This window comes from Colossoma macropomum, unplaced genomic scaffold (assembly GCF_904425465.1).
Source record: "Colossoma macropomum unplaced genomic scaffold, Colossoma_macropomum, whole genome shotgun sequence".
Classification (NCBI taxonomy): domain Eukaryota; kingdom Metazoa; phylum Chordata; class Actinopteri; order Characiformes; family Serrasalmidae; genus Colossoma; species Colossoma macropomum.
The window spans coordinates 50773014-50800108 of record NW_023494792.1 but is presented as its reverse complement, the minus strand read 5'-3'; the positions used below and the strand labels follow the sequence as shown (position 1 = coordinate 50800108).

Here is a 27095-nt window from a genome sequence, read left to right as displayed (position 1 = left end):
TAACACAATACAAATCCGCAACCTGGAAGTCGTTTGCGTTTCATTTGCTCTGTTTGTTTCGCAGTTAATACGTTTTCCAAAATCAGAAATTCTGAAATTTCTCGCTACTGCGAAAAAATGCATGAGCAAATAGTATAGCTATTTGCCATAATTCGTCTGGTGGGAGTTTTGTCAGGGACCCTACACAAATAAGGTTCTCTAGAATGAAAGAAAAGATGAGGCGACAGGCTTATTTCTGGGTGAAACTGCAGGATTCATGCTGAGTTTGTGAATCTGAACGATGAGGAAATAAACAGTGTCATCTCTACCTCTTCGCTGACATTTCGCTAAACGCTCATTTTGTACAGCAAATTGGAGGTTTATGGTTAAAGCCTCTAACTCGGATTTTGGAGATGAATTACAAGAAAATAAATACGAAGTAAAAAACACCCATGGCCTGTGTCACAGTCAATTAAGCTCCCCAGGTAATGACCCCATTTGCATTGTAAAGCGTCCCCACGCGTGCAAGCATTAACGGAGACAGGACCTGGGGAGATTAATTGAGAGTGACATTACTTGAACTCTTATTTTTTTTCCCTCCTTCCTTGTCCTTCTTGTCTGTGTTTTGCTCACCCTACTGATGGATCTAGCACTATAATTTTAATACCACACTACAGGCCTGCGCATCGGAAGTCCTTCAAACTTTGACAAGTGGGAGAGGACGGAGTGATACATTATGTATCGGATGTTGGCTGAGGACTTCCTTCCTTTGTGAAGTTAAGCCTAGATTTAGAAAGAATGAATGAGGAACCGATGCTCACCACACTGAAAGAGCTGCCTGCCTATGTAACGGCAACACCGTTCGCTGTAACCTCATGTTTGTGCTCAGAGATCCTTGAAAATGACCTTGTAAAATGAAGCATCAGAGTGGATTATCTTCTCTTTTCACATGTATGATACATGCATGGAGGGTCTCTATCTTGATTAGTAGCAAAGGGGGGAAAGTAAGGTCATTATTTCCCAGTTCTTGTGCACTGTACATCACCGTATTAGGAGCTTAATTGCCACATTATACAACCAGGGACAAAATGTTAACTGATATCTACAACACGCTCATGCAAATTTCTGCCTGTGATGCAAGCATGGTGAAACCAAGCTCCTTGAATATGCCATAGATAAAGGGAAAAAAAAGCTGTAATTTGTGTCTGGTGGCTGAGGGCAGTGAGTGACATTCATTTTCTACTGAGGAGAGAGACAGAAAGAGAGAGCAGAGCAGGGTGGGAGTCGCCATAGCCCTCTAATGACCTATTTAATAGTGTAAAGGAAATGACCCGAGGTCCGAAGAGCGCCGCCTTCTCTCCAACCAAGAGAAAAAAATAATAAAAAAATGTAAAAACCAGAAACAATAGGACCACCTTAATTGTGACATTACAAGCAGCGGCACAGAGAAGAACAGAGGGGGACTGATTAAAAGGAAGAGAGGTGGGTGACTTTGTGAAAAGGTCACTGCACACTTACCTGGACTTTTCACTCTCCACCTCTCTCCCTTTCTGGAGAAAAAAGAACAGAAAGAATATAGAGAGAAAACTCTCATGATTAGAGACTGTCAATATTTTCACAGATGCCATTAGTGAAATAAGATGGTAATCTCCTGGCCGGATGTGTCAGAACAGAAAATGATAACAGGAAAGAAGATGAGTGCCAGCTGTTGGCAAAAGGCAGAGCAGGTGGGGCAGTGTTGGGGTTAATTAAGAGGTTAACAGGGGGAAATGTCTGGCAAAGGTCAAAAACGGCTACCATCCAGCATGGAGGATGTGGACTCGCTGCCAGAGCAGTGTTGGTGGCCATGTTGCAGGGCTTATTTTAATACAGCCCTGAAGAGAAAGAAGAGTGTTCTCACTGTTGTGTGATAAGCTCAAGTCTTCCACAATTCAGTGGGTATCGGTGAAGACGACCAAAGAGGTATAATTTTTTGTGGCACAACTTCTGTTGTGGATGTTTTTGGTCATACTTCAAATAAAGACGAAAACGTAGCAGACCCTCGATCGCCTGGTCCACTGTATCTGCGTCATGTTGACGAGGCAGTGGAATGGCTGGTCTTTTGACGTTAGCCTTAGCATGAAACAGAGCCACCAAACAAATTGCTACACTTCTGTTTCCTCTCGTACCACATGAGGAGCTGCCTAACTCGATCTGCTGCATCAGACGACACTACAGTCAGGTCTGGTGTGCAAAACAAGCCACAGACCAGCTGGTAACTGAAACTGTGTATGACTGTAATATTTTCCAAGAGTCTCTGATGGTCATAGGCACAAGTGTATGGGATGCACGTGTGAGACAAATGTCTTAAATATTCAAAGCTGAAGTCGGCCCCTTATTCACATTTCCTGTTCCACCTTAAATGGAGCAGCAGTTACATTCAGGAGTGGAATGGAATATTCAAAAACATGCCCAGTAAGAATCCAATTCAACTTTAGCCTTGTATATAATAAGGCTTGCAACAATTTTTGGCAGAAATACTGACAGAGATTTATTTATATTTTTATACAAGAAAAATTATAAGCCAATGTTAGCCTACAAAAAAAGATTTACTTAAGCATCTAAAATGTTTTTATTTGAAAACACATCATATACCCCATGATACTGAAATCATCAGAAGTTTTAATTTTACAGTGATTTAAATTGTTTGCCATTCTGCCCGCTACTACTTGCAGTCATCACCAAATTGCTTCTATTACAAGAACGAAGGCAGGTAAATTACTAAAAACACCATCATGATTAAAATAACAAAAATATGTGCAATGTTATTTATATTATTTACTTTTTTGAATTTTTGCTATTTATTTGAGGTAAAGAAAGCTAACAACTGAGAATTGAGTCATTTGATACTTGACAATATTCTGTAAAGCACTGTTTACCTGCAACTACATGAGGATGCTTAATTTTTAAGCATTTCAATTCTTCCAGCTATTAATGTCAGAATGTTTAGCTCCATAAAATCAATATAAGTCACACTATTTTCATTTTGGTCAGACTCTCTAAAACATGTTACAGCCGTGTATTATACCTGAATCTTACAGTGTATACCCATCTACACTAATCTCAAAATCCCAAATCCACACTTTAGGCTTTCATAAGTAATGCCATCCCTCCAAGATACCAAATTCACAGCTTCATACATTTCAATTATATGTACTTTCTTGAAATAAAATAGTTCAATAAATATTTTTTTCATAACCAGCAAGTACAGAGGGTTTGGTTTCACATATATTGGTTTATTCTGAAAAAAAAAACAGAAAGCAAAGCCTCATATATTCCAACAAGTTAAAAAAAAAGTCTTAGTAAGGATGAACAGAAAGAGGACAGTGTGTTTCTGAAAGTGTTGCAGCACAAAAATTACTGTGAAATACTGTCAAATATCACTTTAATACACTTCAATAAAGTGAATGATTTTAACATTGACACTATCAGAAAACTGAGTCCAGCTTGTGCAAAGAGTACAAAAGGCCAAAGGATAAATATGCAGAAGCTAAGAAAAGTATTATTCACATTTCTTGCAAATCTTCATGTTTATGGCACTTGCATCCAGTTTGAGTAACATTTTTTGTTTGTCAGAATTGCTATATTTGATGTCTTTTTGAAAATCCTAGCAGAGGTGTTGTATCTTTTCAAGTGCGTAATAAACTGTGAACTATTAGGGTTACTAATGATACAGTAAACTGAAAGGACTATACAATAAGCACCAGATTACAAAAAGTATCCAAAGAATACAAAATGGTTACCAAATTGGCATCTGGTCCAAACAACCACTGAGTTTTACCCTGCATTGGCTCAGAGCTGAAACAGGACAGTTTAGTTGAGTTGTAATTGAGCTCTGAGAAGCTTGAGGTCAAATAAAGTTGTCACGTTCTAATTCCAATCTTATCCCTCAGCGAGGAGTGCAGTTTAGCAAGTATTCGTATAAACATGGCAGAGATGAGTCAGAAAGTTTCACAAACACAAATGCCGTACCAAAAGTATCCATATAAAAAGCATAAAGTGTTTATCAGCATCACAACTTGTTTATATTATTTAATCTAGACTAGTAAAACCTCAAATGCTTGTTCAAGGCTTTTTTTTTTTGGAATAATAAATCCAGTATATGCACTTTAGGGAAGACAAGAAGGTGCTTTGGTGTTACATCAACAGAGGTTAAACAGGCAAGCTTATATAGTAATTAAAATAAAGACAGTGTGTAAGAAAATTCAAGGGTCTGTCTAACAAAGAAGAAGAAAATACAGTAATAAATGTAATGTTTCAGAGAGATGAATGGAATGTTAATGGGAGTAGGTCTTGTTAAACTTGAACAAACGGATTGCACCCAAATACAACATTCTGTAGGACAGGGGAATTTAACTCCGGTCCTGGAAGGCTGGTGTCCAGCACAGTTTTGTGATTTTCCAGATTGCCGTGTGAGCAGGAAAATCACTAAACTTGACTGGACACCAGATCTCCAGGACCAGAGCTGAATGATCTTGCTGAAGGACCTAGATGATCTTTTGGTTGTCACAACCTCAATTTTCAATCTTCAATTTTATGGAAAGGTTACTTTATGGCTTTATGGACCTGTAATAAAGCAAACTACAGTAGACAATGCTTAAAGAAAGCCTTACCAAAGAGGCTGTCAGTTTTTAAAAAAAGAAGTCCAAAATAAGACTCCCATATAACACCCACAAAGCCTTAACATCTGACAGTGTGAAAGAGCAATGTCTCTGTGGAAATTACAGTGTTGTTCAGAGCAGACCAAAGTAACATGAAGCCTGTTCTCGTATACTTTAAACATCTGCATTCCGCAAATCACTTTTAAAATCTAGATTGAGTAAGACATAAAGACCTCTGCAAAAAGGCTGAAATTACGCAAGTAATATCTACACAAAATGATAGTTAAAGGACAGACTCTCCAATAATATTTTTCAAAGTAAAAGAGTTAATAGCATATTTGACAGTCATGACAACACAGAACAATAAATGTCTTTTACATTTTCCTCTACATGAATATGTATTTTGTCCTTTTTACTTTGGAAAGCATCTGCTTTGACCAGCGTGTTGAGGCCAGAGACTCGTTTTTCACTGGAGAGAGTGGATTAACACGCACGCACGCACATACACACACACACACACACACACACACACACACACACACACACACACACACACACACACACAAATACATACAGGTATGCATGAATTCACATCCAGACACTTATACCGGCTCTCTTTTTCTCTCCATGCCTGCTCTGGCAATAGGTGATCGGGGCCTTATGTAGGGAAGCAGATACCGCAGCACTCCATACAGATCTCCAGGCAGTCGGATGACTCGCAGCAAGCATCCATGATGCCACAGTCCATGTCACAGGGGCAGTTGCAGTCGTCTCCTAGGTCATCTGCGCAGCAGCAGCAGCAGCAGACCTCGGAGGTGCAGGTGCCGCAGGATGCCTGAGCCACCACCATGTTGCACAGAGTGAGGAACTCGCAGAACAGGCAGGCCAGGATGCAGTGAACACAGCAGTCTGCTCCAGCAGGAACATACAAAACATTTAACATCTAAACAAAAAGAACTTCCATTTATACAAAAAGAGACCAAGTCTTAGAAGTCTACATTTGTCAATGTCGATTTCCTGTTTAAATTACATTACATAACACTTACATTTACATATTGTTTATTAAATATTACCTTAGATTTGTATTCTGTAATTCAACAGACTCAAGTCTGCCGTTTCTACTTTTTTCTGGTCGTCTCAATGTCAAAAGTCAATGTCAAAAGCAGTATTGATTTATTCATGTATAATGTATTCAAGTATCAACTGAAAGTTTAAAATCTTAAAAGAATTTCTCTGCTTATTTCAGTGAGTTGCATGTGAGAAATAATTGATATAACATTACAAAATGCATTTTCATCACTGGAACCATAAATTCTAAGGATTAAAACTCATCAACAATCAAGAGGTTTAAGCAAGACTCAGCCAGAAAGGAACAATCTACTTCAGACCTGAAGGTCATCAACAGAGAATTTTATCCACGTTCCCAAATACATCCAGTTATGAAAAATGTATATTTCCTTATCATTACTGGCCACATTAGATGACTTAACAATCACAACATAACTGTTTGGGTGGGTGGGCATGTGTGAGAGTAGGGAGGGGACCAGCTAAGCAGGGAGAATAGATGGGAGGAATCTGAGAAATTCAAAAGAATGAATTCCACTTTTGGGTTGATTAGCAGCTTTGTGAATAATGGGGTCATCATCATGCAAAAGCACAGGCTTGATCACACAAAGCTGATTAGCAGTGTCCAAGATTTTCACTGGCAAATTGCTGCACTAATGCTGCTATTTCTCTCAATCCTGATTAACATTTAACCTTTTTCACAACCTCTTATAGGGCTGTTGCACATGACTATAAATTACTGTTGTACTCAGCTTTTCTGCAAAATTTACTTTTACCTGGCTTTTATTCTGTTTCCAGTTTGAAGGAGGCATTCAACACATGATCAATGAAAAGTATTCCAATAAGACATGTTGTTTTCTAATGTATGTTAAAATTAGCACTATGTTCATAACAATATGTGCAGCAAACCTTGATATGAAAATGTATAGTTAAATGAGCCAAAAAGAAAGAGATTTGATGGGGGTCCCCACAGCAGACATCAGAGTAGCACCAGTAGTTGCCATAAATGCTTTTCTGTTGGATGCACAGAGAATTAGTAGCTTATTAAAAATAATATACTGGAGTTGTAAAGGAAGAGTATGCCAGCTATGCAGTTAAAAAAGTGCAGGTTTGTTTTTCCTGAACAGAGATTAAAAAAAGATGATGACTCCTAAACCATTTCATCAGAGGCACATCTCACAGCGTGCTAAAACTAGTATCTAACAGACTAGCAGAACACCCTGCCAGCCTGGACACAGCCTACACTTTACAACTGCAATTAACTGTGAGCCAAATGAATGGACTTTTGGGGGAATGGGCTTGATATGCATTACTATCATTCCAAACAGTAAATTTGCATGGCTTTCATCAGTTCACGGTGAGCTGTCAGGGAGAGTCCTCAGTCTGATTGGAGCTGCTTAGAGAGGAAAGCTCAGCCTGAAGACTGCTGAATGCTCATGTTTGTTTAATCAAAGTGGGTCTTTGTAGGCAGCAGAGCTGACCAGCAGTGCAGCGTTCCAGCCTGGACACTGTTTGAACTTTAAAAATGTGTTGGCATGCAGATCTACTGTAGGCTAAAATGCAGCATCAGTTTGAAGATTCTAACTCAGACTGAAATGTAAAATCTAGCATTACATTTCGACAACATGACAGGCAAGATGCTTTGCCCTTAACCATGTTTTAACTATTGAAATAATTAGCATTTTCCATTCTTGCTATGTAATCACATGCTCATTGTTTACAGATGACTAAATATTTCCTTTAAGCAAATCCATGCAGCCACATTTGTCCAGAAGAACTTTTTTTTACTGATAGCTTTTTTCTTACAAATAATTTCTAGATACAGATTTATAGAGTGCTTTATGCATTCCCTTAGATGTATAATTTATCAGCAGCGATTACTAAGAATCTTAAAGAATGAGCAGCTGGGTAATGTACACAGGAGACAGGCAGACTCGTCTCCACCGCAAAACTGACATCACCTCTAGGAGAGTGTCCATGCTTAATGTCAGCCATCGCAGAGGATGCCCAGAATCTGAGAGGTCCAAAAGACTCTGAGGAAATAGTTTAAGACATCTGGAAAAGCCCAAAGGCCAACATCAAAAAGAGGAGCAGCATGACATAAAACAAGCTGGAATAGGCGCAGACCAGTGAGCTGTGCAAAAACATTCAAATGAAGAAAGACTGACTGCTGCCTCATAGACCAAATGAGAGACACAGAGAGAGGGAAGGAGAGTGAGAGATGGGGAGTGAGAGAGGGAGAGATGCATTAGGGTGGTGCTTAATGTGTAGTCAATAAGCAGGTAAAAGCTAGAGCTGTACAATATGCATAAAGTATCATGCTTGAGTAGGACAAAACATTGACAGACGCTCAATAAGTGCATGTATCATAGACAAAGATGCATAATCATTACAAATGATAGACGACACTATGCATGCGATTCATGACAACAGCACAGAGATAGAAGTGGACGGTATAGCAAAAATATATCAATACTTCAAGACATTTTCTTGCTACACAATATGCTTCACAATATTTACTTTTTATGAAATTTGATAACTGTGACAGACAAAAAAGAACCAGCTGTGCCACATATAAAAACAACTACTGAAACCTATTGATGCAACTACTTTAATTCAGTGAAACAAACAGTTGATCAGTTTTCAAGCATCAACGATATTGATAAATATCATTATGCCAGCCCTACACAGAAGACTGAAACATCTAATATTACTCAGCATGCTTATTTAGCACACAATGGAAATTTTTGAGATTCAACTGTATTCATTTCCATTTTTAGCCTTCGTGTTATCATTGTATAAAGCCCAAAATAGTTATAACAATTAAGAAGTTACATACTGTGCAGCCCTAATAAAAGCTGCAAGAGATGTTTGGTTGGATTTGGGGGAAAACACACTAATACGCAATACTGACTAATAACCACAGCAGCTTTTCAGTGGACTCTGTTGCCTTCATTAAATTTGTCAGAGTACGGAAATAAGCACATGTTTACATCACAAACACACTCAAGGTCCTAACCCACCCACAGAACAAAAGATCTCTCAATTAGATGACTTTCCAGCAGCGCTGCTGTTATCACAGTCGAGTATTAGTGCCAGAGATGTGAGCCAAGAACACAAAAAGCAGAATACCCCAAGCGGAGTTTGTGTAATGCTTTATTCTTCTGCTTTGCAGGCTGTTTAGAAGCTAATTTCACAGGCAAACAGATTATGGTAATCCATGTAAACATTAAAACACAACAGCTTGCTGTTTTCCAGGGGGACATAAATGCTTGAGAGAGAACATATTGATTTAGAATACTACTCAACAAATAACAGAAACAAAAGCAGTAATGAGGCAGATTTATTGAACTGTGTTTTTTCAACCTTCCATACCAATTAAGCAGTTAAAAGTATGATTGTATTGAAAGAGGCACACTTCTGTCAAATCAGTGGGGACATGATATGCATACAACACTCTTTTTTTAGCATCATCTAACTGTTACAGTGATAAGCCTGCAGCAATCTGCAGTGATTAAATCTCAGTTCTCAACTTAAACACGTGACGCACAAGATCAAACTCATAATAGTGGACAAAACTGGACAAATGCTCTGTTAATATAAGATGGGTGAAAATAAAGGCTGAAATATATAATTACACACTGGACACATGCTCTATGAGTATAAGTAGCATTAGTATAAAAGCCAGTATTGAAGAAAGCTGAGCGAAAGGGAGAGTAGACAGACAGTGCGGTGTCTGTGTGTGAACTGAGGAAGACGGGCTGGAATAGGCAGAGGTGTGGGCTGCAGAGCCACAGAGCAGCTCTTAATGAGGGGACACTTTGAGCTAGGAGAGCGAGGGCCCATGCAGAGGTGGGGTTGACACATGGCAGACCCCCCACTCTCCACAGCCTTGTTAAAAGGTCACACCTTGGTGACCATTACTAATGCACTTGTGAGCTCCTTCATTACAGCATTCACCTTATCATCATTTCTGACAATGTGCTAGCTACTTTTTGGATGATCTTATGTGGTTTTACCTTTTTCTTTGGGGGCAACAAATGCAGCCAGATAAATAAAAATTACCTATGATGGTGCTTGTGAAGTAAATTAAGAAATGCCACTGGTAAATGCATTAAAATGTTGATTATGGTTGTTTTAGTTGGGCCCAGAGAGAAAAACATGCAAGCAATGTGCAAGTACAGTGGTGTGTGTGGTATTATTTACCCTCTGGAGTGGATCCAGGTTTGTGTGAACCCGTGGAACTGCCTTTGCTCCTTCTGCTGCTGTCGCTGTTGACGGACAGGCTGGAGCGGAGCTTGTTCTGCATGCGCTGAGAGACAGGAGATGGGTGTTTTCTGCACTCACATGGAGAAGCAGCGGCGCCGGCAGTTGCAGGCTGTGTGCCCCCACGGGGCATTCTGTGACCATTACTCAGCCCTGCATGAAGGCCATTGTGCAGCCTGGCAGCGTCTCCCTCAGTGGGCTGCTGTAGACACGCTGCTGGGTGAGGCAGTGGCTTAGGTTGGGCTGGACAGAGACAGAGAGAGAGAGAGAGAGAGAGAGAGAGAGAGAGAGAGAGAGAGAGAGAGAGAGAGAGAGATTGTTGTGACTTCAGAATCTCTTCTGAATCGAAGGACTATTTTTCTGATTGGGATCATGACATAACAGCTCTAAACTTTAACCTTTAAAAACTGCCTGATGACAGAGCTGATTCACCAACTACGTATTTCATCAGAACAAGTGATGAAAAAAAGTATCTGATGACTTGGACACAACTTTGGAAAGAGGGATCTGAACAGCACTAGATAAACAAAATGTTCAGTTCATTTTTCCTCCATTACCCACCACCTGGCAACACAACACAAATTAATTTTACAACACCTTGTGTGTTCTAATATTCAAAATTTAATGCAGTTTAATGTCCACCTTGCATTTTACACCACTAGTACCCAAACATAACAAAAAAAAAAACAAAAAACAAAACAAATTACTCAATGTTAATTAAAAATATGAAGCAAATATCCAGCTACAAGAGACCAAAACTCATCGCATAGGATTCACTAGTGTTTTAATATATTATAAGTCATACTGTAATCACAATTAGGGCTGTGCTCAATATATACAGATATAGCAATATATTGTGGACAATAATGTCTGTATCGATATTTATGAATTTGGGCTATTTTTACACAGCTATTTTCACAGGATACTGTGTGAGAGCTCAGCATTTAGAACACATGACAAATGTGTGATTTATTAGTAAGGACTTTTGTGCTCTTTATTTATTATTAGTTGTAGAAAAGTCTGCATTGGAGAAGAAGGCATTTGCACATCTCACGTTCAATCATTAATTCTCCTCAACGGTATTTATTTATGTAATGTATTTACTGATTTATTCATTAGTACTGTAGGTCTCAAAACAGATTTCAAAGTAAACACTGACCAGCAATGTGCGTTGTATATCTGACGTTTTGTCATTCTATGATATCATATTGTGATGCATGTATTGTGATGTGTATCACATCATGAAGTTAATGAAACTACTCAGCCTCAATCGCAATAAGTAGCAATATGGAAATCTGTCCATATCGCTCAGTTCTAGTCCCCAGGACTGGAGTTGAGAAACCAGGAGCTGAAAGAAAGGATATGTTGGCTATGATCCATTATCAGAGAGGTCAGCCCATTTTGGAGGTGTGACTCAGTCTTCCTCCCTGTGTTCCTTCCTGTCTTTCCTCATCATAAAGCCCATGCAGCCTTTCTGCTCTGGCTCTTACAGTCTTCACACGTGTAACAGGCGTGAGGAGGTGCTGGAATGGGCCGCCCTATCTGATGAAACAGGAGCGGTGGCATTTTCAGCAGTGAGAGCTCCTGCACATTCAGCTCTACTGGGAGCACTGTCTCCCTCTCCATCTGCATCAGAGAAGGAGCCGCTCCACACTCACTTATTGAGCTCCTTTGAATTATTCATTTTTTTTTGCTTTTTTTCTGTACATTTCTAGGTTTGACTGTTTTTCTTTCCTCAAACTCTGCGTTTTGCCTTGCGTACTTGTGTAAGGTAGCAACCCACGCGAGAGTAATCACAGACCAACTTTTGTGACAGCTTGTAGCGAAGCGTTAATTTGCAAAACACCTGAACTTTTCAGAGCAGACATGAACAGTCAGTTCAGTTTTTTTCCCCTTTTTTTCTTGACACCAACAAGTGCAATTATTGTTAACAAGAGGGGAAAAATCCAGCCCACTGCTTTTTAACAACACATCACCGAGGGAGATCTCTGACAGGAATGTAAATGTAAAACAATGCAATTAAACACAGGCAGTGGCTGGCTCTTCATCCTGCGGCCAATCTACATGCGTACGCTCCCAAACAAATATAGACGTTTGGGGCCAACCTTCTGTATCCGTCTACAAGCCGGGAATGTCCAACAGAGAGCGTGTTCAATGAGCTCCTGTCTAATATTCTATGCAGTTCAGTTATACATGTTTTAAATTAACTTCAAAGTCTTGACGAAGCTAGAAAAGAATCAGTTCTAACTTTGCTTGTGTTTGTCCTGTAATTTAGACAGATGGAGGACTTGACACACAAATATTCAACACTGTGCTGTGTTTTGGTCATTGCTAATTCTTACCTACACTGATACTAACAAAGCCCAACCAGGAATAGCTCAAATAGGTAGGTGTGGTGCTGAACATGGTTATCGCTTGAAGACACTATTAGGAAATGTGATTCTCAAATTACAAAAGCTGCAGTTTTTATTTTTGCCTATATCAATAATATTAAGTTTTAAGTGGAGAAATGTAATCTAGTAACATAGAGCTTGTGTACTGCCTGTAGATGAGTTAGACCAGTCAGAAGCAATCAAACACCGATGTGCTGTGACATCACAACCACAACTAACTAGCAGTCTGCTACATTACATTTAGCAATCAAAAAAAGTGGATTTTCTATTCTTCTTGGCCAAAGAAAACAGGCCTGGATCTAATTAATAGAAAATAATTGCAATTTAAATTGTAGTCACAATCATAATTCAATATTTCCCCAAATCATTCAGCCCTAGTGACATGATTTAGCAATTGCACCAGCTGCAGCAATTCATGAAAAGGGATTTATGGACAGACATACACCACACACATATTTAACATGCACTAGCCCCTCTGATTTGTCCACTCAATCCACAACCAGGCCACACACACTCTCCAACAGAGAATTTCCCCCTGCTTTTAAAAAAGTCAAGCTTTCAATTTACAAGACATAAATAGTTATTAGGAAACCACCACATAAAAAACAGAGTGTAAGTGGCAGTTCAAGTTTCCAATTCCCTGGATGACCTAAAAAGTGAACTGTCTCAGCCAAAGGACAGGTTACATACATGCAGCCACATATGCACACAGAAACAGCCAGCAAACAAATAACTCGCCAGAGTAAGTATAACAAAACCACACAGTACAAGGACAGGAACAGTGTCTAGCACATATCAATACAACCTTGCACATGTAACACCCAGAAGCAATATAAGAAGGGCAAGGCAAGCTTCACCTAGATGAAACATAAATAACGCCTGAAGTTTTAAAGTATAATAGGTGATTAAAATTGAAGAGACGCAGCTAACCAGAAAAACATGTAGCATCCTCAAAACTGTGATTGTATACAAGCTGACAGGTTGCATTAAAACACCATGTTATGGTGGAAGAGGTAGAAGGACAGGGAAAAACAGCTCAAATTGGACTTCTAACCGCTCTGTTTCCAACACATCAACAACTGTTGAGAGTGTACATTTGTAGTTGAATAATACATGGTATTCCTCTACACACTCTGTCAAACACATCACAGGCAAACTGGGGGTGAGTGCTTCTTGACTGTCTAAGCAGCATCCCAATTTGGTCCCCTGTATCTGACAGGCTGAAATATCCTGGGAGCATTTTTAAAAGGCCAGTGTTTGATGGATTCATGAAGAACACACAAATATAATTGCCATTTGTCACCGTGTGTTCGGTGGATACCCCACACAGGGACCGTGCAGCGAGGCGCCTGGAGAGAGCCGCCAGTGCGGCTGCACCGCTCTCTATGTAAAACTGTGGATAAACACCCCTCGCTTTTGTGTCACAGAAAATAGCTCCGCTGGAAGAATTCAAAATTGTACCCCAAAGACACAGAGGGAGAGCGTCACAGACCTCCCAAGAACGAATATGTATGAACATCAACGGCCAGGAGCAGCATAAACAAGGCTGTAAAAAAAAAAAACGGTCAGGTGGGAGGATGTAGGAGAGAGGTGAGACAAAGCAGGCACACACATTCATTTGCACTAGTCTCAGTGGCAAGTCTAGAGTAAAAAGAGAGTCGCACTAGAGAAAGGAGGGGTGGTCCCTGTATTTTGGCACCTACATGGTATTACATCGTGTTCATGGATTTGTTTGCTGAAGGAATCAGAATGCTCATTAATGGGAACATGCAGATATTTGCTTGTCACCTCCTCATATCATCATAGCTTAATAGTTCAAAACCTTAACTAGGAACAAGGAGTAATGGAAAAACACCATGTATAACAGTACACAACTAAAATGACAGAACAAAGCAGGCTGTTTGAAAAGTGTAGTCAAATCCAGAACAGTTGGGTGTGTTTCAGTCCCAAAGTCTGTAAATAAAACCACATATTAACTTAAGTCAAGAGTATATATACACTACATTATACTGTCCAAATTACATAATTACATACAGTGGGGTTCAAAAGTCTGAGCACGCTAGAGAAAATGCTTCTATTTTGCATTATTTCTGGTTTAACGCAATTTTTAATTATAAATTATGTAACATAATAGTAGAATCTTTAAGTGCTTACATGAATTTCAGAATTTATTGACAGTGTGCACTCGAGCTGGCATGGATTCCACAAGGTCGTGCAAAAGCTTCTGATAAGCACATCGAATTCACACAACTAGAGCTTTAATGGAAGATAAGACTCAAAAAAATTACCTTTTTGTACAAAAATGGTAAAAAATTTGTTTCAATTTAAATAGTGACTTAGAAATTGTGCAGAATCTTGGATATTTATTGTTCATTTTACTTGTCATAACTTTTTTTTGTCAGAATTTTTAAAAATCTAACTTTTTGTGTGCAGGTTTCAATGAAAACAAACTTCAGATTTTCAAGGTCTCAGGCTTTTGGACATCATTGCGTATAATTACATGATGAGATCACTTACATGTCAGAATTTAGATGTCAAGGATTGACACAAAAGTGGCAAAAAAAATACTGTTTTTATATCAAATTGCAATTTGAAAGTTTTTCAAAAATTTCAAAAATTTGAAATTTTCAAATTTGCAAGAGGTGCAGTTTCAGTTATTGCCATTATTATCAACAACATCGTCACAATGACTTAAGTGGGGAAATTTAACATGCAGCTTGTGAACCGCCTGTAGATGAGTTAGGCCAAAAGCAACCAATCTTCCAACACAACCACAACTAACTGGTACCTGGTAATGGTAACTAGCAGCATATGCTGGACATGCTGAACTTCTCTGCCAAAATAACAGGCCTGGAGCTGATCTTATTGAATATAGTGGCAAAATTCACAAAATAGGACTGTATACAATAATTTTTCCTCAACTTCATTCTTTCTTCAAAGCCATCTCTTCTACTTACAAAAAAGTGTTCACTCATTTAGCAACTGAAATTAAGAATCCACATTTGTTTTAATGAGCTACAAGATAGAAACAATTACTACTGAATCACACCATGCTTTTGTGTTCGCTGGTGGTTACTGCACCATATACCACAGAAAAAATGACAAAACGGTCTTACTCTTGTGACCATTTCTACTGTTGCACTGTGTCACAGTTAGACAGTTTTCAAAGAAGTGACCTTCAAATTAATGCATTAACATGTGCAAATACATACTCTTAGAACTCCATTATATGTATACAGGCACTTCAAAACAATTTATTTCTTTGACTGTAAAGTCTGAGGGAAGTTCTAGATTGAAGAATGGGATTTCAATGTCCTCCTTTGGTGACGTGTTTCATAATATTGCCATAATATAAATACTTCATTAATGCTCCTGTGGGCCTGGCTCCCTGATTGAAATGCTAATTTGTAAATGTGCAGTGACCTACCAGCAGAGCTTTCCGTCTTCTACAAAAACAGCCTGGGGTGGCATTTCTCCTCCAAACAAACACCTATGGCATGCTCACACCTTTCAATCCAAAGGGATATGCATTTTCATTAGGAACTATATATCTCCTCTTATATTTATAGTAACAAAACTAGGGGGAATTATGGTGCAGAAAATGTAGAATGAATATTATTGCACATAGAGTCTGACTGAAAATTTCCTTCGGCATATCAAAGCTCATTTATGGGTTGACCTTCCAACTCTGTGGCAAGGACTTCCTTTATTGAGCAGTGGGTTTAGAGGAGAAAAAAGGCTATCTAATTCTGCCATGACACGCTCTGACTTTCTCAAAAACAAACAATAAAACGGTCACATATCCTCGCTGTCATATCAAGATCTCCCAAGCCTTTCGTCCTACACTTGTGAACATTATAATAGGTGAACCTACTTACAATTAAATTTAAAGCTACATTATGTAGGTTTTGGTGATTTGGAGACCTCTCTGGTGGAGATGTGTAGTGTGTAAATGTGCATGCAACATGTGGAAGAACATTTTGTAACATGGGCTCCCCACCCCGAGCAGATGAATTCAATGAAAGTGTATTCAAAGAGAACTCAGTCAAAACTTGGTCAAGAGCATGTCTTCCAAGGATATGAGTGAATTATCTATTATTGTAATCATTTCTTCATCAGTGTAATTTTGCATAAAGCCATATGACGTGGTCCAAAACTCAAATAATCTGACCCGACACCTCTATCTTTCAAATTATTATTCCAGGCTTTACAGGGTGACTCGCAGCAGCACAGACACCATATTTTAGCATGTTTTTTTTTGTCCTGAGTAATGCTACATCTTTCAATTAAAACCTTACACAGCTTTAAGAAATTTCTCCTACAGAGTTACCATTTCAGAGACACAAGGTTTGCTATGACAGTAACGACATAAAAGGGCTGTCCACCAAAATCCCTTACTAAAATACAATGCTTACTGTTCCAAGCAGCTATGAGAATTAAGAATTTACTCCTTAAGCTGTACATATATCACATTGTTGTTAAAAATCTTCCTGTGTGTCTTTGATTCAAGTGCATTTCCCTCACTGTCTGAAGTCAGAAGAATGGACATGTCATACAACAAAGCTGTGATGAGTGCAATACAGCACCTCCGCATTTCTGACTCTACAGGATCTCATTTCTGAGAAACACTCCTTCACATCTTATTCCACTCCCACTACCAGATGAGGCTGTCAGTATTACTCAGCTGTTTTGTGCCACAGAATACTTTTAATTTTCTGTGAAAATCATTTAAATGTGGTCCTCCAAATGAAACCTGCTGTAGAGGTCTGACACTTGAAAAAATGTTTGATATTTCAAGTCAGCCTCATTCACACTCATTCAGCGCTTGTCTGTCTCTCTCTCCTCCTTTAACAATGACAAGGAGAGCCAGGCGTCTGGGATTTACTAATTTCAAATTTGGTAATTTGGCTGCTGATTGAGTGGAAAAAAATAACCCCTTCGGACCTTGTTCTGCTTAATTACATTTTACAGTGGAGAAAGCAACTTGAAAGACAAGAGCAGAGATTCTTGTGGAAGAAATCTTTTGCCGCTTCAGGGGAAGTGGAGGCAATCATCAATCATTCTTTGATTTCCAAACTGTATTTACTATGATTAACATGTCTAACTGCTATAGAAATCATTACCTCGTTCAATGAGAGAGAATTTGCGGCAAATGACATTCGTACGAGAGAAATCACTTTCGGTTTTCAAGAGCCAGAATCCAGGCTCTGAAGTCTCTTTTTTGTTGTGCCATCATCATCACAATGCTAATTGAAGAGGCCCCGAGAACACGCTGGGACAAAAAGTTGAGAATTACAGCCTGGTACTTAGTGTTTTTCCTTCACCTTAATTCTTCACAAGTCCAATCTCAGTCCCCTTTCTTCCAATGCATTTCCATCCCTGGGGGAACAGAGGAATGTAGTAAATGCAAAACTTCTTCATGACTGCTGTTATAAAATGCACATCTTGTACAGATTTAGCCTTTTTACACAGCTACCACATTTTCTCAAAAGATCAATTATGACGTGACTCAGACCAGGCCTGGGGCAGCTGCCAGGCTGCATGCGCCGAGTGTGCTCCACCCTGCCTCCTGAACGACTCAAAACAAAAACCCAGCAACACAGACGTGAGAGGGGGGAGAGCGGGAAGAGGGATGTATTTTCAGTTTCAGTTACACAGATGACTCACAGATTCCGCCAAAAATTTCATACAGAATCGAGGTCTTGCAGAAAACAAACTGGGCTGAAAAATCCAACTGCGCTATGTAGCTGCTGGAGGCCTCACAAACAAAACCGAGCATAATGTGTCTTGTGTCAAAGGCAGAAAAAAAAAGGAGAACGCTGAGAGCAGGAGAACTGTGGAAGAAGTACTTCTCTCCAATCCACTAGGGCCTGAAGAGTTCATAAAAAATATCTATAGACATGGTTCCTTTATTTGCTCAGTATCAATCTCTAACATTAACAGCACTAATGTGACAGCTGTGGGTCAGTGAGCTCTGGCTTTGGGGTGCCAATCAAGACCTTAAGCCTGAAAATCAGGCTAAAGGACAGAGGTGCTCGTCTGCCTCTGAGTGGCTTTTTAACGGGAGACGGCCGTATCGATTTTTAGCCATGGCGGGGAGCGCCGTCTGCGCTGGGGCTGAATGGAGTCAGTCTTCGGCTCCCTGGTCACCCCCCAGTGATCAGAGGCCTGACGGAATGACCTAGCGGAGAGGCAGTGAACCTGCAAACACACAGGGCCAGAGGGGGCCACATCACCAGAGATCCTGGTAATAGAAAAGGGGTTTAACCTTAATGTTGAAGCCAAAACCCGGTTAGAAGGCCAGTAATCCCCCCTGCTCTACTCTCATTTGAAGTGTTTTTTCTTTTTTTCCCCCTCAGTGAAAGGCACCATCCCACTATGTTGTGTGGAGAGGATTTGGGATGCTACTAAAGCCGGGCTAGGTCTCTGATTCTGTAAAGCTAAAGAGTAGCTTTAAGATCACATAGAGTACTGGCTTTCCATAGACTCCAAGGTAAATGTTTCTTTAAAATGTGCTTAACTTGATTAAGAAGATTAAAATCAAATTCAGTCTGGTCACCACAGGCAATGGGGTTACATATTATTGGGCAATTGTTGAGAAAAGCCCAATGTTCCAAATTGTTCATGGACACAGGTGTGAGATAACTGAACAACACGGAAATTCCTTGAAAGGGCCCTAGCACTAGTAAAATGCTAATTAAAATGCTTGAAATTTTCCATATGAATTGTATCTACATCCAAGACAATGAGGAAATAATTATCACAGAGGTAGAACCACAATGGCCATTTTAATCAACCCCTGAGCTAGCATTTCACCCTATTTATACCGTTTTTGATTCCATGACCCACTGAGAAGTAATCACTTGAAAATTAGCCCTCTGTTCTAATGGGCCCTTGCTTTGGAGACACATGATCAGACATAAAATTAGCATCTTGTGCAACAAGAATGAAGCATTCTTTAAGATTAAAGTGATCAAAATACACAGGGAAAGCCGTTTCCCTTTTACTGTGAGAAAAAAAGTAAGCTTTTACAGTCTCTCTGTATTTTAACAATTTTTTTTTCCACAATAAATTTGTTGAGTTTTAATTGCATGTTGCTGCTTAGTAGTTTTGATTGCAGGTTGCTGTTTAGACATTAAAGGGCTGTAATTACAAAACCCTTTGCTTGCTGTAATAAAGAAATCAAAAATGCAAAAAATACCTGAAATTAATAAGGAAAATGTGGGTCAGTTTTTGGAACAATTTTGTAAATAACAGGGTCTGATTTGCATTAGACCTGTCCACTCTAATTTAAGGCCTCACTATGAAGTGTTTAATCGATTCTATTCCTGCCTTAATATTTTTCCAAACGAAACTGGCCAAGAAAAACACCACTGTGCCCTTACCAAAAAATCCAAAACGGTGTCTGAACTACCATTAATTGCACTCAATGATCATAGAAACTAGAGATTTTAGAATTACGTGGGGCACATCACAAGCAACCTGCTGCAGTTTGCCTGCTAGGCTAATGGGTCAGCGAATGATGTCATCTTGCTGGGATTCCACACAACACTAAAACACCTGGACAGTAAAAATACCAAGGCTGCTCTCCTTTATCAGACATGGCTGCATTAACAATCACTAATTATCACATACAAAATTCATGAAAACACAGTCACAGGACAGATCAAATACAACACAAAACACAACTGTTGACAGAGACAAGGTGAGAAATGAATGTGGTCTCAAGATAATAATTTATTTTAAATAATTCCAAAAAAATTATGAAACAGGTTTGTATGGAGAATATGATCCTTTAAAAAGTACAGCACTTTATTTTCTGACATGCAGTAAGCATTGGACGTGGTAATAAGGAAACACTCCATAACTCTGTGAGAGTATTTAGAGTACTTAGCTATTTATGAATCACCAGTCAGAAACAAAAATCCAAAATGAGATAAATAAGGTGTGGTGATTTAGCCATCACCGAGAGGAAGACCCATCATGAACAAGTGAGTCATCCACCCCATGCAGAGAATGTGAGAAAATCCCATCCAACAGGAAATTAAAATGGAAATAAGATAAACTACTATAAAGTGGTCAGTCAAGTGATTTCCTATTGATTTCCTGTTCTACTGCAAGACATGAGAATTCTAATTATCACATCGTACAATCTGATTGGTGAACTTCCCACACCAATCACTGCAGTGTCTACCATTCCAGCTCTCTCTCTCCATACCTCAGGCACCCTGTCAGACGAAGCTAAAGCCCTTTCCATCATCATCAATTTGCTGACAGCCCTTTTTACGTTTTACAACCTGACACATATGCTGGAGCACATCTTCAATGCAGACATTTGGCTTCTATCATCATTATATGAAGAGTCTCAAAAGTAGTCCAGTGACATTCCCAAAGGACTACCACCTTTCCCAGTCTTATGCACTGGCAGTGCAATCTGCAATGGAATGTGATCAATCACAGCACAGATTAAAGCAGAAACCCAGAAACCCATCTTGACATGCAAGACAAATCCAGCGGCAGGTCACTGAAGTAAAGCACCTGCTGTTGATATAAAAAAGGAATTTGTTTAAGAGAACGTCTCTAAAATGTGTTACTCTCTATAGGAACCACTTTGTTTTGGTTCCACGAATAAACAAGCAACTGAGTGAGTGTAATAAGAAGACAGATATGAGAAAACGAGCAAAAGGAGCGGAGTAAGCTGGAAAATTTAACAACTTAGAAACAAAGAGCTGTTGTGTCAGATGCAAGCAATCCAGCAACATCGACATGGATGGAAGCAATCAGTTGCTATTAGTGGTACTAGACAGCCCAAACGCCTCTGAGGAAACAGAGGAATCATATAAAGGAAAACCCGTCTCAAGTTTCACTTAGAAGAAGGTCAGGGGATTTTCTCTATACGAAAGTGAAGACTGTCTATAGCAAGATCTATCAGTGGTGCTACAGGCACTTAACTGTGGCCTGTGGACAGCTAGGTTTTTTATCAGTGAAACACACAGCACATCTGTATGTAAGGGTGATGTCAGATTTTGTCAGTGCCAAGTCTGTATGTGAGAGACAAACAAGAGAGACTAAGGGAGAGAGATACTGTCTGGCAATTCATTCTGCATGGAACGGGCGTCTTGCACTAAGCTGCAATCCACACAAAGGAACTGTGGGAAGAGGGTGTGTCGATAATTTTCCCCTCCAAAAACAAGTGGTGAGAAATTTCCAATCACAACCTTTGTTTCAAATCTTTGTTTTCCTAATTATTTCCTACTAGAACTTAAGAATGAGACACCTTTTCCATCTGCACTTACTGACCTGCATGAAACATGAGCAAAAACATTGCATATCTGTAAAACTCCACAACCAGCCTAACATGAAGTTAACACGCTCAGCTACAACCACAAAAGCTCTGGTGACCCACTGCAATCTGTCATTCAGTTTACACTCTGTTCAAGCCCCTAAAGCAGGCAACGTTTTACCAGGTAAGAGCCTTTCCAATTCAGCAGGTTTTCAACCGTGATTCGCATATCCAGGCCAGCTGAGGCCAAACCACAATGGGATATCCTTACTCACACAGCTCTCTGAACTGAGGCTTTGGCAGAGTAACCACGTGGAGAAATGTCAACTATTATCCAACCTAACAGCAGAATGAAGAGACAGGTTAAAGTCAATTCAGTTCACTTCCTTAAGGCCTTCATCAAAGAAAACAGACAACACTATTTGTAGCCTTTAAAATTATCTCGCAAAAGAAGAATACAGAGTGCAGAGCTTAGCTTACATCCACAATTTGCATAATCAAAATCTGCGCTTGACAGAGATATAGCCTAAGGGAAAGAATATCAGAACTCAAGTAAATAGATGTTGAAAAAGTTGGAAATCAATTACCAGCAAACAGTGTAAAGATTAAAACTAATTCAATATGTTTTTCTGACAAAAAAATACTAGTGCCAGTTCCCAGAAGCATAAGCATTGTCAAAGATGCTGACAAACTTGCATATCCATGCTGATAAACCCCTGCAAGATCTGATCATGAAAATTTGCATGCTTTGTAGTTTATGGGCACAGTATCTCTAACAACGGACAGAATCATACAGAATCTGCTTCTTATATGTAATGTATTTGACTGATAACAAAATCTTTATCTCTCCACGCATTCTGACAGCATGGATCTTCAACCACAGTTTACCACAACTATAAATTTGCCAATGACTGCAACTTTCCATCAAAGTAGTCCAAGGCATGAATGTATTATAAGGTTGTGTCCTTTGTTAAATGAGAAGAAGCAAAACTTGTTTTTTCCACAACACAGATAGTCTCAGCAACTACGAGGTCTTGAAATGATGAAAAGTGAAACATGGGGAAGTTTGCACAAGAAGGACATATATGAGGGAAAGTAGATGGTTGCTCATTTCAAGATTTTAGGTTTGTCAGTTCACCTTTTCAATCTTGTTATGAGCAATACAGTGTGATGTCAGTGGAAAACTACACGCTCTTTTCATTATGTCAGTTCTATGGTGTTTCACCTATTAATCTTGGTCATGCAAAGGCAGGGCAAGGTCAAATAAAAAAAGAACAGTCTGGATATGCAATAGTCTAGTATTGATACATAGCATATACTGTGCTATAATTTTGCCAACTTTTATGGGAAAAACATGGAATAAACACCTTTTTATTTCAATCCGCTGCTGATTGATATATCAGGCCTGTGTGAACCTATTGTGTAATCAACAACCTAAAACCGTCATGAATAATGTTTTGATTATAAGAGATTATTAGAAGAAAGGACTTTAAAAAACTTTAAAAACTTTCACAATAGACGATTTCCATAAATTTCCAAAGATTTCCACTTGGAACAGGCAAACAAAATGTGCATTTTATTTGCAAAACAACACTTACTTTTTACAAGGTCGCCATCAGTGTGGTTTTCCCTCAAAACGTCCTCCTGTTCATCAGTGGAGTGTCCTCTTGAAGATGGAGGTCTATTCGCCTCTGTGGTGTCGGACAGCCCATCGGCATCATTCTGACATGTGCCTGTGAAAAAAATGTTTAAAACTTGATACAATTCAACTAAATCACCAAATGCATTTGCCAAACACAATCATTTAAGTGTACAGAATGTTCTCATTTACTTAAGGTAGCCAAGCATTCGAAAACACAGAGGTCAGGTTTAAGACTGGCTTGCTTCAGCATCAAGAACAGAAAGAGCAACTTTAATATGCCAGATAAAACAGATTCCTTTGGCGAGTGGTTGCACAACAGCGTGGGCTGATCAGGTAAAGCCCAGGCCAGAATTCTGGATCTCATTTTCTTAACTCTGCTCCCGGCTGCGAGATACCTGCCAACATTTTTACAACCATAAGACAGCATTCATCTAAATTGGAAAAAGTATGTAGGCAAAACCTGCCTGAAAGCCATACAAAAGGACAAGGCAACTTTGAAACATTGAGTTTGAAGAGTGAAACAATATACACTGTATATACAAGTATTTATGTTACACTTTGATACACATCTGAAATTCCTACAATGATGACCTGTTGTTTTAAAAGCAGCCTATCACCTGCTGAATTTATAAAGGTTATACATGTTTGATTTATCATTGAAATCATTACAGGATGTTCATAAATCAGTTTCAAACATGAGTCATTAACCAGCACTTGTAGTTAACAGGTAATTAAGGACACCTCTTAGTCACTGATGTTGAAAGTCCTGTAAATTACACACTTACACAGCGCTCATCACATTATGGCAGAATTTGCTGTGCTTATGCCTTCTCATATTTGAACGGCATGATAGGCTTTCGATTGCACAATGTTGTGAATACAGTCCTGTTTCTCCTCATGCCATGTTTTTGGGTCAGCTGCGCAAGTCCACAGTGAGGCGAATGAAGCATCTATGAGTCAGCACCAGCACATGTCTTCTTTCCTGGCAGCATTTGTTTTAGTTTTGTGTTTCCCAGAGCATTGCTCATTACACAAGACAAAGTGAAAAGACTGACATGCTACAGTTGCTTTAGCTTCCGAGATGGATATGGCTTTATAAGAGCCCAGAGCTGATTTATGGAAAGCCTTTATTCAGACTGTGACTCCCTGAATCGATGCACACTTACAGTACAGGCGGCTTGTGATGCATCACAGTATTTAGTGATTACAGTTTGAAATAAATTGGTCTATTCTCTGCACATACAGTCCCGGGAGAGGGAAATCCAGTCTTAACTGCGGGGCTTTGAAGGTCCTGCAAAAATCCATTTGCCAGCCGTGCCTGTGATTGCTTACTTTGTCCTACTTTGCTATTTTTTGACAGTACTGTAATGATGCTTGGTATAAATAGGATGGTTAACGGTTCAGTGCTTTAAAAAAAAAGGCCAAGCTTATTTTATATATGATAATCTCACAAGCAACTAGAAACTTAATTAAAAACTATAATTGGCAGTGGTTCCTGCTAATAGTCACCAAAGCCTCCCTCAATCCTTACTGGGAAATAATGAAAACATTATCACCCCTAATGGCAACCACCCAAACATGCTTTGATGAAATCAGTTTGTGTGCTGGTATTCAGCTGGTTACTGACAATTTACAGAGACGTCTTTCTCTAATTTACATATATGTATCAAAAGCAAATTATATAGCATCAACTGAGCTATATCAATCAGAGGTGGGTTTTGCTGCTTAAACCTATAATCAAGTGACGGTTTTGTTACTTCTTTGCAATAATGACTCAAGTAAAAGCATCTTTCCAAAAAATAAAGTATAAAAGTAAAAATATTCTTAACTGGGTAACTTACAGGACTGCAGAGAAACTCTGTAGTACATCCAACATCCATCAGCATAGAAACTTATGTTTGTTAGGCCATAACCAACATAATTATTTCCTTTAAAAACTATTAAGCTCTAAACTGAGCTATTTTTTAATGGAAGCACTTCACTTCAGATGAGTATCTAAAAGTAGTCTATCATGCTCAGACTGCTCAAACGCTCTGCTACCCCACCCCACAAGACGAAACGCACAGCTACCAGCTAATTTGTTGCAGGTCTGGATTGGATTTATTCTGTACTTCCCTTTTCTGCTAATACTGGTCCGATACCTATACCCACTGATACTGATATGCCCTTCATTAGCGATATTTTTCTATTTTTTATGCACTTTTAGTCTAAAACACACTGATTATACCAACTGCAAAGCAGTACAGATGCTGTCACCAGCAAAACATACATTTAAACAGAAAAAAAAACTTGATCAACTAACTAACATTGAACTTTTTGTCTGTTTAAATGTATCTTATGCAGGTGACAGTATCTGTGCTGCCTTGCTTCTGGTCTAAAACTGATGACACCAGTTGCAAGGCAGTGCAAATGCTGTCACCAGTAACCTACAACATAGAGACCTAGGCAGAAAAAAGCATGATCAACTCAATGTTAGTTACTAAGACGTAACTGAGCAAAAGGTAGGGCACTTTGCCTAGATTTCACACTCCCAAAGTACTCAGGAAAGCACATATTCATCAAATTTGTATTGATATGTAACTCAGATACTAAAAAGCCTACCCTTTGCATGCAAAGCAGGCCTGCTCATACGTTAGCGTGCTCCATACGTTTTGCAGGGCCAATTAATGTAAAGTGAAATGAAGCCTGACATCTGAGGCCTGATGTAAACGTCGTTAACGTGTAAACTAAAGCTTCTGGAAACCTAATAAACCTCTCTCACCTTGGTTGTTAGACAGAAGCAGACTCGTCTCCTGTGGCAGCTCCTTCTCCGGCCCTACAGGCCCCTCCGGAGGTAAGTCTGTCTCCGCGGACATGAGCCAGTCTTCTTGTTGAGATACTGTACACACCCGAGAAGAGGGGAAAACACAGCCTCCCTCCTTTTTCACTCAGCCGTCGACTCTGTCAGAAAAGCGCAAACTGTGAAAGGTCTGCGGATCCAGTATCGTACCGAGAGCACGGAGTAGCTTTAGTGCGCTAACTTTACTACTTCTTCTCTGAGGAGAAAAGTGACGTCAGCCTACAAAATGTCGTTAAAACTTAGTGGAAAGTTTTCTTCTCCCCTCCTCCCTAAAAATGCAACCAACTCACTCACAAAGACCTACTACTAACTCGGTGACATGGTGACAAGTCACGTTTGCGTCTTTCGGCTAAAACGCCACAGACAGCATTGAAAAGTAGCCCACAGCCTGACAGACGGACAGACAAGAGTCGTTACCTTTCAAACATGTCAGCTTCTCCAGAAGACTTCAAGTGTGATTTCCCTCCATCCTTCCTCCAAACAAAACCGCGTCCCGTTACGAGTTTCACTCACAGCGCCGGACAGCAGATGCACAAAGACCAACTTTCCTGAAAAACGGCTGAAAAACTCCTTTAAAAAGAAAAGTAAGTCCAGTCAGCAGCAGTGTTGCTGTATCACAGCACCGTCCCGCTGCAGCTGCGCGAGAGAAAGTTGAACTGAAACATTTTTCATCACATCCGGATTCCTGTAGCAGACTCGCACACGTGCAGGACGGGCCAGCGCACTTTTTCATCATTTTTGGGTCAAATTTTATGCTCTTTTGTTTTAAATGTTTATGTTCTGTGTTTTAAAGAACTGTCTTGAGTGGAAGCTCATTATAACAGAAGCCCGTTCCCGCCAGGTAGAGGAGAAAAACAAATCACTCATGTATTTTTACTGTTTCTCTGTTTCTGGCAGCAGCATGGCAAAATTTTGACTTAGTATCTCGAATTGATGACTTATTTTGTCAAAATGTTGAGTTACTGTGTCGAAATAAAGACAAAAGTAA

General features: G+C 39.4%; 1 protein-coding gene across 1 annotated transcript; it reads right to left on the bottom strand.

Moving 5' to 3' along the window:
• Positions 1–2837: 2837 nt before the first annotated feature.
• On the bottom strand, positions 2838–26752 carry mdfic (MyoD family inhibitor domain containing). Its single transcript, XM_036577491.1, has 5 exons — positions 26525–26752; positions 26030–26208; positions 23225–23359; positions 9891–10193; positions 2838–5528 (listed from the first exon to the last, which is right to left on the bottom strand). Exons 2-5 carry the CDS (start codon positions 26121–26123, stop codon positions 5278–5280), a joined length of 783 nt encoding a protein of 260 aa, XP_036433384.1. The 5' UTR covers positions 26124–26208; positions 26525–26752; the 3' UTR covers positions 2838–5277.
• Positions 26753–27095: the final 343 nt, after the last annotated feature.